Source organism: Tursiops truncatus, chromosome 7, assembly GCF_011762595.2.
Source record: "Tursiops truncatus isolate mTurTru1 chromosome 7, mTurTru1.mat.Y, whole genome shotgun sequence".
Lineage (NCBI taxonomy): Eukaryota > Metazoa > Chordata > Mammalia > Artiodactyla > Delphinidae > Tursiops > Tursiops truncatus.
This window is the reverse complement of record NC_047040.1, coordinates 22,144,933-22,161,861: the sequence shown is the minus strand read 5'-3', so window position 1 is coordinate 22,161,861 and position 16,929 is coordinate 22,144,933. Positions and strand designations below refer to the sequence as shown.

Genomic DNA, 16,929 nt, shown 5'->3' with positions numbered 1-16,929 from the left:
TCATCCTTCCACTCAGGGAGTTTTGTAATAATAGGAGAAACAGATATGAAACAAATCAATGAACAAAAAGCTGGGGAATATGAGGAGGTAGGGAGTTTAGCTAAGAAATCAAAAGAAGTCTTTCCAAGATGACACCCCAAAGGGGAGAAAGAACAAACCATAGGAGGAATAGGGAGAGGAAGGTAATAGACAGAGGGGGAAAGATTTGTGAGGTTCATGAAGAGGGAAAGCTCTTGGTGTGTCCAAGGGGGTCAAACACCACTATATGAGGACAAGATTCATTTGGAGAAATATCACAAAGACAGAGCTGTCTCAATAACACAGCTATTAATTGCAATCAGATTTTTCTAAATCAGATTCAACATTTTAATTTTTCTTCCAGTTCTGCCAAAATTCTAGGAATTCTGATACTGATTTGAAATAAACTGACTAATGATGAGAAATGTTTATTATTTTTACTTGCAATACCTGAAAGAATTAGGAATGGTCTTCTGCTTGTAAAATGCACATATTTATTTACTATACTCAACAAGAAATAGTTGGTTTGATATATGCTCTGCAGAGACATTGTAAGATAAGGATTAAAATTTTAGATAAAAAATTAATAATATCAATTTATATGCATTTTAAGTTATGTAAAATAAATATTCATTTAGTTAATGGTTATTTGCTAAGTTCTTCTACGGGCCAGGCACTGTTCTTGGCATTTGAAATGTTTCAGTGAACAAAAAGGCCCTTGTGGAGCTTACACCAAATAGAGGTAGACAGAAAATAAACAACAAAAGTGAATACTAAATAAAATACATAGTATGCTGGAAGTGTAACAGAAAACAAACAGAGCATCGAAAGGAGGTTTGAGAGGGCTATAGATGAAAGTTGGTTGCATTTTAAATAGGATTGTCGGAGTATCTTATTAAGAAGGTCAATATTGAGTAAAGACACATAGTGCAGCAAATCAGATGAAGGGCATGGCCTGGAGTGGTCCCATGCAGCAGCCCTGGGCCCAAGGAGTAGCCACGTAGGAAATGGGATTTTAGAAATAAGGAGAGGTTGTGCAGGCCCTGGGGCCCCAGCAGGATTTGAGGGTTTGCTGGAATAAAATGAGGAGCCACTGGGGAAGGTGTTGAGCAGAGGAATGACATAATACAATTTAAGTTTTAAAGGGATCACTCTTGCTGCTCAGGGAGCGGTGGGGACAAGTGTGGAGGCAAGGGAGGCCAGTTAGGGGGCCACTGCAGAATATAAGGGTCGGATAATGATGCCTTTGAACAGGATTATTTGTAACTAGTCCTAAAATGCCTTCATCCCCTTTGCTGAAATGCATCAACAACATAAGTCAGCCGTGTTGCTTCTGGTTTTTCTTACTTTAAAGAGAAAAACACTTTTTTTTCAGTGTTTTCAATAACATGTAAATAATTTTGACCTAGTAGAGATCTGGGTGGATATAGGTGTTTAATTTTCCTATGTTTATATTTTTGTTTCAGTTTTTTATTCACTAAGTACTTATAAAGCATCTAGTTATTGCAAGCTGGAGTTACTGCTGACTTTACAGCTCTAATAATGACCACTGTTTTGTTGTACTGGATAAATAATGGTAGCCTCTATCAAAACTTGATGAAGGAAACACAAAAAGTACTTTTTTAAATACCCAAAAAAACCTTGATTCTTTTACTTGAAAATGAAAAACTTTGTTCTAATCTTTATTTTTATCCCACAAAATTAATGTGCATTCACTTTTTAAAAAAGTTATTATAACATTTGTATTTCATACTCTAGTATAGTGTATATTAAATTTAATTCCTGGTCTTGGATATACAAATTGAGAGTTAATAAGGCCATAATATTAATTTCCTCATCTATTAAATATGCAAATTTACAATATATGATCGCTAAGGTCCCACTTAGCTCTAAAATAAAGCTATAATTCCAAAAGCTCTATAAATGGATCACATTCCTTATAGTATCAGGGAGCATACAGGTATAATCAATTTTTTATATTGTACTATAAATATTAAAATATTTCATCAATAGCAACTTGCCTTGTATGTGAAGTTGTAAATGTCTAAGTAGTGCAGAAGAGTGAGTCCAATGAGGTAAGACAGACGGGATCTCTCTGGAAGAGGTATGTTGCAGAATTCCTTCATTGCATCTTCCAATTTGGGACTGGTCACATTAACGTCACAGGAATGCCACCAGAACACACTAGAAATAATCTACAAGTTGGAGGAAGAAAAATATTTTAGCTGTGAATCCTCTGAATCCACCTGTCCATTTTGAGAGGTTTTCTTATACTTTTAGACTTCATTTAAAAATAAGATAAATTATACTCAAAATCATAAAATTTTTTGGTTTAAAGCACTAATTACTATCAACACACCTAGAAAAAGTCCATAGTTCACTGGAAAGCTTAAGAAGTAAGATGGGAAAAGAGACAGAAAAAAATCCATAATGATTCCCATATTTCTTGCTTGAACGACTGGGTGAATGATGACACCAAGAAAGAAAATTGGTTTGGATTGTTTAGGAAAATTACTAGTTTAAGACTTTTGCTCTCTCGGGAATTCCCTGGTGGCGCAGTGGTTAAGAATCCGCCTGTCAATGCAGGGGACACAGGTTTGAGCCCTGGTCTGGGAAAGATCCCACATGCCACGGAACAATGAAGCCCATGCGCCACAACTACTGAGCCTGTGCTCTAGAGCCCGTGAGCCACAACTACTGAAGCCCGCGCGCCTAGAGCCCGTGCTTTGCAACAAGAGAAGCCACCACAATGAGAAGCCCACGCACTGCAACGAAGAGTAGCCCACGCTCACCACAATGAGAGAAAGCCCGTGTGCAGCAACAAAGACCCAACACGGCCAAAAATAAATAAATAAAATAAATAATTTTTTTAAAAAATTGATAAACTTTAAAAAAAAAGACTTTTGCTCTCTTTAAAATTTTACTCTTACTTTATTTAAATTGCATTTCATTTATATAATCATTTGAAGTTATAATCTTGTACAATAAACTCTGGGGTCCAGAGATGAAAGGTGAAGACAAAAAGCCCAGAATCACACAATAATATGAATCAACCATCCTGGAGAGTAATGCTTGTGTGAAAAGTGATGTGTGACTATGGGAAGTAAGATGGCAACTCTATTGCCACTGAGTTGAAATAAAGAAAAAGTTTATGAAATTCAAGATTATAGAAACTTTTCTCTCTTTTCTTTTTAAAGTAATAAGAATGTATGCTCTCTGTTTACCTGCTTTTACTTACTAAAATGAACCTGCTCTTCAGAGGCCAAAAATGCGATAGCTGATCTTAGGATCATATAAGTGAAAGGTGAAACCAAAGGGGAAAGAATTAATAAAGAAACATTAATTGCTGGGCTTCCCTTGTGGCAGAGTTAAGAACTGCACCTGCCAATGCAGGGGACAAGGGTTTGAGCCCTGGTCCGGGAAGATCCCACACGCCATGGAGCAACTAAGCCCGTGTGCCACAACTACTGAGCCTGAGCTCCAGAGCCCATGAGCCACAACTACTGAGCCCACGCGCTACAACTACTGAAGCCCGCACACCTAGAGCCCGTGCTCCGCAACAAGAGAAGCCACTGCAATGAGAAGCCCGCGCACCGGGCAACAAAGAGTAGCCCCCGCTCGCCACAACTACAGAAAGCCCGTGAGCAGCAACGAAGACCCAACGCAGCCAAAAATAAATTAAAAAAAAAAAAAGAAAAAGAAAGAAATATTAATTGCTATAACAAGAGGAAGAAACGTGAAGGTAAAGCAGTTTTAATTTTTGTTTGGGAGAACCAATTAAAATGACACAAACATAAATATTCCAAAGTCAGTCTTAAAGGCTTTTAAAAAACTTTATCCCATATTGGAGAATAACTGGGTTGTGTTTAGAAATGACACGCTCTGTCACACGTAAGTTTTGAATGGATGAGCTCTTAAGCGCTGAAATACTTTTAGAAAATTTCTGTGACACTTCCAGACAATGAACTTGGAAAAGGGGTAAAAGATAAAACATTTCAAGTGGAAAACCCTATTATCAGCCTATGAGGAAATAACGTTACTCATTTTCACAGCAAAAAATGTTTACTATACCTCCAAACTTACCCAGAGTTCCCTTGACCATATCTATTTTATATAGTCTGTCTTGTCTTGGGGCTTTTAAGAAATAAAAAGAAGTATTTCTTTTAATTTTAGTTTCAACAAATTGTAAATGGTCTTTTTTTCCCCCAATTAGATTACTGAAACTCGACTTTGATATCATCATAATAGAATGTGAAAATTTACCTCAGATAATGTGAATGTGACAATGAATATAAAGAATTACTGATGGCATCACTTATTTAAGAAAAGCATCTAGGGTAAAGAAAAGGAGAGGACAAAGGAGGCAAAGGAAGGGATAGGAAAAGTAGAAGGAAAGGAACAGACAATGATAATGTTCTCGCTTCAGGATTTTTCTTATATTTTCACTTAAGAATTAGGCCTCTAATGTTATCATTTGCATGGAAAATTCACCATATTTGCATGAAGCTTCTCAGTGTTTTACTGGTAAGTGCTCAACAAATACTAAATGCTATTTAAACTTTTAGAAAACTGGATGTAAATACAAATACGTTCCACCCCACCTCAGCTCTGTTGTCAGGGGTGGGAATGGCCAGCAAATTGTCGATACTCCTATTGGACATTCCTGTTGTTCTCCTCAGTTCTTCTTTCAGCTCTTCAACATTTTTAAACATTTCTATTAACTGACCTGAAACAAAACAAAACAAAACAAAACTCACATGTGGGTTGCAATGTAATTCTTTCTAGTCGTTCGTTCTAACATAGAGAAACCTTCTAGATAAAACATATAGTCAACATATATGCCTTGTGTCAGGAACAGATGTCTCTCAGTTTTGGCAAACTTTGCATCTTTAGGTTCTATTTCTATCTGATTTAGACTTATTCCTATTATGATATTATTAACCTAAGGTAACAGATTGCTCTGGATTATAAATTTTCCTTAAATGTCTACAACGAAAGGTTGATTCAGAGAAAATACGGTTTCCTCGCAGACTTTGATCACACAATGTGCTAAATATACATTTCTACATTTGATTTAAAACATCACACGAATTCAAAATGCTTTTTAACCTTGGATCATGTAATATCATCAGCTTAGGACAAGGTTTGCTAAATCTGAAACGTAATGCCACAGAGCACTTTTTCCTTAACTTTGCCCAGCACCTTACAGCTTAAAAAGGGTTTTCACAATCATTACTTCAATTTTTAAATAGAATGTGTTTAATTCCAAACTCTTTTAGGACAGTTATTACAATTATTTCATATCTGGGTCATTCAATGAATAGCAAAAAATATTTTGACCTTATTTTAGCAGATTGTGATCTCTATTTTGCAAATGCCTTTCAGTTTCTTTATGAAGTATCTCTCATGCAAATATACCTTCTTTATTTTTGGACTTAGTGCCCTTCCAATTTTGTGGCTGCCTGTTGTCCAAAATTCTGAATGTCTTTCTTTTCAGTATTGAGGTATTACGCAAGAATACATGTACTGCATGATGCGTCATGCTCCGAATACTAATATGAGGCTCTGAATCGATATTTCTGTAGACAGCAGTGCATCTTTATTTTTAAAATCAGATTATTCTCACAGAAGTAAATAAATTTCATCCTTGCTCTTGCAAAAGACTAATGCACTTTAATATATCAGAGAAATAAAAGGTGAATAGTCTAACTAGTTAAATTTTTGAAGACATTTTTCTGTGAAACCAGATTTTGCTGTTTCATTCTCTGCTGGCCTGCTGTGTTGTTTATTTTAGACAAGTAACCATATTTGAAAGCTTCAGATGTCTCATGCATAAGGGCAGATACAAAGTAGGTTTGGTTAGGAACTTCAAAAAAGCCTTTTCTAAACTGCAGCATGAGAATCACATGCATTTTTAATAAGACAGCATTTAAAATATGGATGGGGAAACACCTGGTTTTTCCAAGGTGTCTGCACTGTTATTGACATGCAGCATGGCTTGAATCTTCGGCATTAACCGTGTGATATTTTCCAAGTAATTCATTTGTAATGCCTCTTCTAGAAACCTGGAACAAAGCAGAAGAGGAGAAGAAATTGAACTAGGCATATCAATAATTATTTGAGAAGGGATTTCACCAAGGAAGAAGACAATGGAAAAACTTACCGATCCATATCTAAATTAATTTTGCTTGGATCCCCAGAAAGCAAATCCCTCAGTTTTTCAGATAGAATATTGTCATGATACAGTAAGCTGGTGGCTATTTCGGTGCTGAATTCTGCTGCTTTGAGGAGTTGCACATGAAACGCACTCTCTTCACACAGGTTCCCAAAGTCCATGCTAGACAGCTGGCACATTTTCTCTAGTGAACTGAAAGTTTCAGGTTCACAAAGAAGTTTGGTCAAGTTTCCAAGTTGAGACAGCTTTCGAGAGGGGGAGAGATGGGAAACATTAGTTATGTTATTCTAAATGTTTATTAGTTGATAATAAGCAACCAAAATTGATTTACTTCCTAAAAACATTTTGCTTATATGTTTAGTGAGTTGGCATTTGGCAACAGTTTTACCACAAAGCACTATTTTCTATCATTTGAGTTTACTGTTCTCTTAAGAATTTTATAAAACTTTTGGACCTGTTAGACCTCTTGCTCAAATGTAGTCATATCTTGTGGATTCACAGGTTGAAAAGATGTAGTTTAGTTTTATCTCATTTAAATCACAAATACTTAAACTAATTTTATATTTGAGTTTATTTTTTAAATCATGTGTAAGGGCAGATAGCAAAGCAGATTTGGTTTGAAACTTCAAAAAATGTTTTCTTCACACCCACCAGGATGCCTACTATCAAAACAAACAAACATACAAACAAATGAACAAATAAATAAATAAAACCTGAAAATAACAAGTGTTGGCAAGGATATGGAGAAATTAGAACCCTTGTGCACTCTTGGTGGGAATATAAAATGATGTAGCTACTGTAAAAAATAGTATGGTGAGTCTTCAAGAAAATTTGAAATAGAATTAACATATGACTCAGCAATTCCACTTCTAGGTATATACTCAAAAGTATTTATTGAAAGCTAGGGTTTGAACAGATATTTGTAGACCCATGTTCACAGCAGCATTATTCACGATAGCCAAGAGGTAGAAGCACCCCATGTCCACTGACAGATGAATGGATAAACACAATGTGGTAAACACATAAAATGGAATATTATTTAGCCTTAAAAAGTAAGGAGATTCTCTCACATATTATGAGGTGGATGAGCCTAGAGGGCATTATGCTAAGTGATATAAGCCAGTCATAAAAAGACAAATACTGTATGATTCCACTTATATGAAGTACCAAGCATAGTCAAATTAATAGCAACAGAAAGTAGAAATGCAGGTGCCAGGGGCTAGGGGGAGAGGGCAATGAGAAATAGGTGTTTCACGGGTAGAGGATTTTTGTTTTGCAAGATTAAGAGTTCTACAATCTGTGTGTATTTAACACAATTGAACTGCACAGTTAAAAATAGTTAAGGTGGTAAATTTTATGTTATGTGTATTTTATCACAAGTTTAAAAAAATTAATTAACCAAAAAAAGACTTTTTAAAACTGTGCATGAGAATCACATATATTTAAAAATATGGGTTGGTATATATCTTGTTTTTCAAAAGTGTCTGTACTGTTATTGACATTATCTTCTATCCTCTTACTTACTGAGGGAAACTTTTGTTCTATGGAGTGCTTAAAAGGGCCTAAAATCCCATACTTAGAGAAAAAGGAGAAAAATGAAAATCAACTACTTTCCTACGCAAGTATATTCCTCCTTGCGGTTCACTATGCTCTGTGTGTTCTGAGGATATATCTCCAAGTCATACTTCCTGGGATAAAAAATTATGGCTCTGGGGAAGTCAGTTCTGTTGTGCTTGGAAGCAACCCTAGAGCTACTCTTTTTAAGAAGTGAAATAATTTGGAGAAACATCTAAAGAAGCAAATATGTGTCATTCATTGCAGCTGAGTTTCTAATCAGAAGTTGCATTTTGACAGAAATGAATTATAATACAGGAAAATGTTCAGGAATATTTCTTTGCCTATGTCAAATGGGAAAGGTACAGTGATGTGTCTTGGATGAGAGACTTATATTAACTACACGTAGGCAGTAGCAATTAAACACCAATCATCTTAGATAGTAAAAATCATTGGTCTGCTTTCCACTGTACTTAATATTCTAATTGACTTCTGGTTTTGAACTATCTAAAATGGTTTCATATGTATTAAAATTCTACTTACTAGTCTTATTACTATGAGAAATTTTCCATTCTGTAATAAACTCAATCATTTTACCAGATGTAACTGTATGTTTGTCACTTGTTCCTTCCTTTGATTTTCCAAATACTAGATATGATTAAACTTCTAATGAATAGAGCCCAACCTCTCTGCCAGTGACTTTTATTTTGGTGATTTCTTAAATAAAAAGATAAATACTGGGAGCCCAATTAATTTTTTTAATTGAGCTTTTAAGGGTGTAGTAAATGTGGATGACTTTACTCAGTAGAGACTGAAATGTATTTTTTAATTGCAAGTTTGACATACATATAACAAGAAACCAATAAAAGTCCATAGAGTATAATCTTGGCTTGATAAAAGATATAGAAGGAGAAATTGGAAATCTAGCCATGTTACTGAAGTAGAACTGGTCCTCTGAAATAAGAATTTAATTCAGGGTTAATAATGTGGCCTGCACTGTGAGGCACATCCGCCGAGGAGCAACGTCATGGTCATTTACGATTTGTCATTATTTACTACTTTCTTCTAAAAGCAATACATGCATTAAACTTTTAGAAACTTCATAGATCATTAGTAATCAACATACATTCAGAGAATTATAATTACCTCTTCAAAAGTATGTGTCAAGCCCAGATTACAGGTTTGTCACAGTCTCATGTATCACGACACTGGTCTACATAGTAAGGGCTCAGGCCTAAACTTGAACAATGACCCATAACTAACTCCACGTCCAGCTGTGACTGAATTCCCTAGTGCCTACAGTTCCTAATGCATCTGAATCAGAATTGTAAGTAACATGATGGCGTAAACTTCAAAATACTGTATGTGTAAAAATACTGAAACTGCAACACTCCTGGGCTCTTAGCAGGTAACTGAAAGGAAACGAGACTTATTTAAAAATGTAAAGGTATTACAATATAAATAATGTCCTATCTGTATTTCTGCTTAATATAGAGAATATCCATTTTATGAGTATTTCCCCAATCAGGAAGTTATCCTTCCCACCAGAGAGACTGGAAATAAAAGAGGAGAAAATAGACGGTGAAGGGAGGAGAAAACTAAAGTTCAGGAAGAGTAGAACGTTCGGGGCTAGAAAAGAAAAAAAGTCACCAATGAATGACAGGCATTTGGCATTTTGGAGGGTCTAAACCTTCTTAGAAATATCATGAATAAAAATGTTAGGGTGGGCCCTAACTCACTGTCACAATCAAGATACCAATTACCAAGGAGGATGAAGCAGGGAAGTAAAAGCATCTCTTCTTACAAAACTCTAGGAGTCTGTCTTCATTCTTTCAATGATATGTGCTGAATATTTTCCATGTGTCAGACTGTGCCAGGTGCTGAGAGTACAGAGTAAAGTGACAGACTTAACCATGTTCCTATGGAGCCTCTAGTCCTGGAATGGACGGGTTCTGTCAATTGCAAATAGCAGCCATGCTTGTTATAAATGACAGTAGATTTCCCACCTAAGGGACGGGACTGTAGTTTATTTCCACTTCTGTGGCTTCTTGAACCTTTTTCATAATGTAACCCACAAGGGACGCAGTACACTCAAAATGTGGATGCTGTTCTAAGTTATCCTTAGCTCCATTCCCATACCATTATTGTAAATGACTGAGAATGTATTGTTTCCATTTCCCAATGTATATTGTGTGCTGCTCAGTTACTTTGCAAGTTGAGAACTACAATGAGGAATTGCCCAAGTAATATGATTACATCACCAGGGCTCTACTTAAACACCATCATTTGTTCACAAATTCATAAGTCAAGTCTTAAGATACTACTGTGTGCTAGATGTGAGACTTTAGAGATGCAGAAGGCATAATTTCATCAGATTTTACACTCTAGTGAGGGAAATAGACCCTACATATACAATGAGCTATAATGCTAAGTAGTAAATTCCAAAAGCCAGAAATCTCACTGTAATCGGAGACTCCCCTTCCCTATGCCTCACACCTCACTGGCTGCCAAGTTGTGTCAACCCACCTCCTACAATGCTCTTGAAATTCTTTTCCTTCTATTCTCTGCCACTGACATAGTGCAGGGCCTCACTTTTTGCTTAGGTTACTACAAAAAATCACCTACTTGGCTTTCTTCCAATCTGTCCTCCATAATTCTCCTAGAGAGATCTTTTCCTAAAATGCAGAATTCACCTTCTTCAAATTCACAATTTTCAGGATCAGATTCAAACTGCTTGACTAAATATAAAGAGGCCTTGGGGAGCTGGGTCCCCTTTCCTGCCTCTCTCATAGGCATCTTGTGCTCCAGCTGGACACATAACTCCAGGTAACCTATATCTGTCCTTCAGGTTCACACCTCTGCCTTCTTACCAACGCATGTCTCTATGTCTGGAATGTAGGACTATAACCTAATCCTACACAGCCTGCAAGGACTCAGAGTAAGGAGTATCTCCTCCATGAAATTTCTTCTCTCCACCTTCATGCTCTGCAATCTGAGTCAGATATGCCACCTCCATATACAGAATCCTGTCCATCCACATACCACAACACTTATCTCACTGTGTTATAATCATTGGTCTGCTTTTCCATCTCCTCCACTGGATTGATTATTAAAGATTTTGGGGTTAGAGATTATATCTTTTAAATAAACAGATTAGCATTATGAGAGCACAGATGATGGATGGAATGAATGAATGGGTAAATATTACATGCATACAAAGTCATTATCCTGACTTGGAAACAGTGAGAAAGGAGATACTCTAAGAGTGACATTTAAACTTATCCTTGAAGGATGAGTAGGACTTTTCCAGATGAATGCATAACTTCCTTCTCATTTGCACAAACTAAGATAGTGCTAAATTAAGTACACTAGAAATTTTGATCCATGTAGAAGACTTAAGACTACAATGCAGGTAGTCTAACTAGCATATTTATTTGTAATATACATGGACACATGCTTTGTACGCCTGCTTAGTTAGACCAGGTTGACTATACAGCAAGTCATCCTGCTTGCTCTGCATAAACCAGTTCTAATTTTACTTTATCCCTGGCTACATGAATCCAATTAAACTGCTGTTCTTACTAGGAGAGCTGCTTTCAAAATTTAAAGGGTTATTTAAGAAAGAGAGTGAATTTCATGATAACCTGCGTACTGTATGTATGAGCTAAACAAAGAATAAGAGACAAATACCAACCAATTCAAACTTCAGAGTTAACATTTTTCCCACTGCGTTCCCTCCCTTTCTTCAATATCATACATTCTAATATGATTTACAGTATTAGTTTCTGCTTCTGATGATAATAATACAAATAAGGTGAGTCAACTTCTGAGATTTTTGTACACTGTGAAGTCTAAAACATCAGCTTTTGAAATCAACTTTTATAGTTTTAAAAACTAGGGGGCTTCCCTGCTGGCGCAGTGGTTAAGAATCCGCCTGCCAAGGCAGGGGACATGGGTTTGAGCCCTGGTCCGGGAAGATCCTGCATGCCGCGGAGCAACTAAGTACGTGCACCACAACTACTGAGCCTGCGCTCTAGAGCCCACGAGCCACAACTACTAAGCCCACGTGCCACAACTACTGAAGCCCACACACCTACAGCCCATGCCCCACCACAAGAGAAGCCACCGCAATGAGAAGCCCACGCACCGCAACGAAGAGTAGCCCCCGCTCGCCGCAACTAGAGAAAGACCGCGTGCAGCAACGAAGACACAACGCAGCCAAAAATAAATAAATAAATTTAAAAAAAAAAAACTAGGGACATTTCAAATTAGGAATCAAATTTTTAATGCTTTTTCAAATCGTGTAGCTTAATGAGACAACTACATCAGGAGCTGTTCCTTTACGTATTGCATTCTGTAATTAGTCTCTTATGGGTCATTTCAGACAGAGATATCCACTGATTAAAAACAAAATACAATTATGTAACACCAGAACTCTTGTCACCCTTTTTCTAGCATTAATCTAGACTCAAAATAGAACCAGTATTTTAAAAAATACAGATTTAAAACTTAAATTACAAATATATCTTGCCAGAGAATTACAAGAGGTTTTTGAGGTTTTTGTTTTTTTTTTCTTTTTCTTTCATGGCTTACTTTTGATTTCAAGACTTCAGGAACTGGAGGGAAGTAATCCTCATAGGAACCATTTTGAAGAAAAGATTTTTGAAATCGAATTGTAGAGTGCAGCAGTCTTAAATTTTCTGTAAAGGAGGAGAAAAGAATTACCTTATGTGAACTGCAAGGTCATCTAGGAAACCTATTTGAAAGACACCTTTATCCTAATTTACTACTAAGTTTTTTCTAAGATAATAGCCTATTTCAATCTAAATATAAAATGAGTGAAAATTTAATCTTTCCTTGAACCATGGAGACTATAGAGTTCATTATTTTTAAAATATTCATAGATATTCTGCTTAGAGATAAAAATATTTCCAGCAAAGGTGCTATACAGTTTTGGTTCTTGGTGAACTGAACATGCTTTTATTTTGGATGTACTATTAACTTGAAGTGTTTGAGAGAGAATAGGTTGTATAACACTGTGACACAAATATGCCCTTCCAACCTTGATTAATTCATGTCCGGTAAAGAGAGACCACACTTAAATACCTGTTATGCTATTTGCTTGCTATTAAGTCTCAAAAAGCTATTTTGGTGTAGGAACAGTGAATGTATATCTCCTACAAAGTGTAAGAAAATAGATGTTTTATCTTTAAAAAAAGGAAAAAGAAATATTTGATTAAATGCAATCTTCATGGTTAAAGTGTGTAAGGATCAGAAGTAAAAATAGTCTGCTACAAAAATGCCTTTCTTTATGTAATTTACATCTGCTTTTGGAAGTCTACATTATCCTTCTTCATTATTTTTTGACAACTAAGATTATTGAGGGCATAGAAAATGTCACGGAGGGTTATGTGAACTCCTAATTCTGGAGACTTGGAAAGTTTATCCAGGTGGCCATTAACACATCTGTTATCTGGCCATTATACATTAAAGTTTGTCCAGGTGGCCAGGTGGTACTAGCAGCAGGGACAGGAGTAATAACATAATAATATGATTAGACAGTCCCTTTATATATCAAACCACTGAAACAGATGCATATGGAAACTAAGATTTTTAAATTTTCTTTCTTTTTTAAGCCAACATCTTATAAGATTTACTATTTTAGAACAAAATTACAAACCATGAGTAGCATTTTGACTCTTAAGAGGAGTATTACCTTTTGATCCCCTGGCCAAATTGTCAGTGACATTTCTCACACATGCCAAGTATGGAATATAAGGACTATCTACTGATATATTTAAGAGGGCATCTTCAAAGTTTTCCAGTATTAGGAGCCTATAGAATTAGAAAAGAATATATAAATTAAGTCATATAAAAATAAAGCAAAGCCATTTTGTTGAGATCATGTGAGTCCCTAGTTGTTTGGCATTGGTTGATTTGAGCATTGAAGCACTGTGAAATAGGACATCTTCCCCCATCCAGCCCAGCTGCACAATGACAGCACTACTCTGGATTCTCTAAGTATTTACCTTTTCCATGGGCACTATCTCTATATTTAATTATTTTAATATCCAATCATAAGTGATCTTAACATCATTTCTAGGCACATTTACATGAAAGAAAAATCACTGGGCTAGGGTTGCCAGATAAAATACAGGAGTCCCAGTTAAATTTGAATTTCAGGTAAATAATGAACAATTTTTCAGTATTAGTATGTCCCATGAGTCTTGTATGTCTCCTTCCCCTCCCCTCCCCTCCCCTCCCCTCCCCTCTTCTCCTTCCCTTCCCTTCCCTTCTCTTCTCTTCTCTTTTTTCTCTTCTCTTTCCGCTAAATCTGGCAACCCTCTCTCTGGGCTTCAGTTTCCTCTCTTGTCAAATGATCTGCTAGATCCCTTCCACCTATAATATTCTCTAAATAATTTAAATTCATTTAACTGTGATTAAAAAGAAATGGTAGAATCCAAATGAACAACAGAAGTTCCTTTTCTTTTCTTTAAACAACCAATTCAGAGTTCCCAAATTATCCACTTTCTGGTTTCCTTTCAAACTGACTGGCATGTGAGGACATAGTCTAAGATTTTTGAGGCATACATATGTGAGTGAGTAAACATGTGTATGTTACGCATGCCCTGTCACTTCAACTGTGAGGCTGCATCTCTACTCATTTTGTAATTTCTTCCCTCAGTGTCTACTATTGAATGTTATGTACAGCAGAGACAGAACAAGTATCAATGGTTTATTTGGGAACCATCTATTTTGAATCAAACTGCACGACAAATTAACTAGTTCTATTGGATATTATTTTAGATTTAAGTCAAATACTAATGGAAGAGACTTATCCTGGCATAGCTAGTAAACATGTAGGACAATGTTTGCATTAACACTAAAGAAGTCTTAGGGTGTTTACATGTGGGTTAATGACACTGGATATTTGAGGAAGTTTAACAAGAAAAAAAAATCTATGGCAAGAAAAGTCCCTAACTTGGCAGTCAGAGCCCAGTTAATTGGTCAGATGGCCGACTCTCATTTAAATACAACCCACAGCCCCCATGTTTAAAAAAATTGCACCCATTCCTGAGGCTTCTTGTTTTGTTTAGGCATTTCCTTGACCAGAGACTCTCCTCTCAGTATTCTCTCTCTTTCTTTTGTGTTTGTCTTCCTCTTTGTCTTAATCATTATAGCATTGAGCCATTTCCATTCTGGTGCTGTGCTCAGGGGCAAAATACTGGTCTACTTTTCCAGATGAAATGGCACAAGAATGGTGAATGGTAAATTTTCAAGCTTTAAAAAAAGAATGTTGGGCTAAAAGTGACCTTGAAATATCATCTAAGCATTATCTTAGTTCCATAAAGAACATCTGATTGCCAAGATTTTTGAGATTAGATTTAAGATACACCAAAAATTAAGATACATATGTGCCACTGTTCTGGCATAAACATCCAAGTATTCCTTTAAACGATTTAATTTATGTATTCTTTATATAAAAATCTCACCTACTTCTCAAGAATGGTTACAACTAAAGATGAGCTTACGGATGTATGCATGCATGTGTGTGCACGTGCACACACACACACAACACAATAAAAAATAATTAACTTTAGTGCAAAAACAGTGAGAGAGAAGAGCTTTGAGGAAAAGAAAAATTTTGAGCAGCTTTCTTTAGAAAATTCTGGATCATAAACATTTTTATCTCATGCCAAGTACTGCCACTCTATGATTATTTTAAAGTGTGGAGGGAAAGGAAGTCCAAAGATAAGAAATCCCTTAATTGCATCAATCTCAACAAGAGCCATCTTAAAAGTATTGAATTCTTTCTAATAAACTGTAAGCTAGCTGTCAGTAACCAACTACATTTGCTGTGGAATTTTCAGGTCTGAAGCGCTAACATTATCAATGTTACGGATGCCCCAAGGCTCTGATAAAGATACATGGTTTCAGCAATAAGCATCCAGTTGTCTCAATTCAGAGGTTTTATATATATATATATATATATATATATATATATATCTTTATTGGAGTATAATTGATTTACAATGTTGTGTTAGTTTCTGTTGTACAACAAAGTGAATCAGCTATAAGTATACATATCCCCTCTCTCTTGAGCCTCCCTCCCACCCTCCCTATCCCATCCCTCTAGGTCATCACAAAGCATCGAGCTGATCTCCCTGTGCTACAGAGAAGCTTCCCACTAGCTATCTATTTTACATTTGGTAGTGTATATATGTCAGTGCTACTCTCTCACTTTGTCTCAGCTTCCCCTTCCCCACCGTGTCCTCAAGTCCGTTCTCTCCATCTGCGTCTTTATTCCTGCCCTTTCACTAGGTTCATCAGTACTGTTTTCTTAGATTCCATACATGTGCATTAGCATACGGTATTTGTTTTTCTCTTTCTGACTTACTTCATTCAATTCAGAGGTTTTTAAAAAAATTATTTTTCTGGCTATACAGAGAATGTGTTTAAAAGACTTGATTATTTGGGACATGGAATCCTGTCTGGGGTAAAATTGCCCAGAGCTGTGAGATTGCTCTTGGGAGAAGCATCTGGTTCAGCCACCTTAGAGGAGGAGAGATGTGGGAGCAGAAAGAGGAAGTGGTTATTGATGGAAGGATTTTGCCTAGAATTACCCAGAGTTGGGGAACTTCTCATTGAATAATAGAAAGTTTATAAACAATTGCATAGATTTTATTTTAGAAAAAGAAATGAATGGTTAAAAGTAAGTCCTATTATTTGTTTCTACTTGTACACATTTCCATTAGCACAAAAATATATCCTTTGGGACTAAAGTTAAAGAAGTTCAATAGTGTAATTTACCAGGCCCAAACAGCCTTTTACATAACAGGCCACCTAGTCTCTAAATTTGCCTTGAACTATGTGCATTTACTTCAGCCAGCTTCTACCATAACTATTACAGTTACTTCAGAGAACTGTTTATATTAATGGTCATTAGAAGCTGAGGTAACTGCTGTTATTTCCACTGCCTATTCCTGAGACAACGTATTTACATGCCCCACAAAGAGTCCAAAATCAAACTACCTATAAACAGTTTTGGCTACCTGAATACTACTGAAGCAAACAAAGTGTGCATTACCTTGAGTGAGCATACAAAATATTTTGATTTTTTAAAACCGAAATAAATAGTAATGTAAAAAATTGGAGACTTCTACATCTTTCATGATGAAAGA

At 36.1% G+C, this 16,929-nt stretch overlaps 1 protein-coding gene across 3 annotated transcripts in view; it reads right to left on the bottom strand.

Moving 5' to 3' along the window:
- Positions 1–16,929, bottom strand: part of ABCA12 (ATP binding cassette subfamily A member 12) — a 197,727-nt gene that overhangs the window by 97,795 nt on the left and 83,003 nt on the right. For all 3 annotated transcript variants that reach the window (XM_019938973.3, XM_019938975.3, XM_019938974.3), the window contains 6 exons: positions 13,464–13,582; positions 12,341–12,447; positions 6,182–6,438; positions 5,971–6,083; positions 4,620–4,744; positions 2,040–2,213 (listed from right to left, as the gene is read on the bottom strand). In XM_019938973.3, coding sequence (XP_019794532.2) covers positions 2,040–2,213; positions 4,620–4,744; positions 5,971–6,083; positions 6,182–6,438; positions 12,341–12,447; positions 13,464–13,582 — 895 coding nt within the window. The remainder of the gene's footprint in view (positions 1–2,039; positions 2,214–4,619; positions 4,745–5,970; positions 6,084–6,181; positions 6,439–12,340; positions 12,448–13,463; positions 13,583–16,929) is intronic.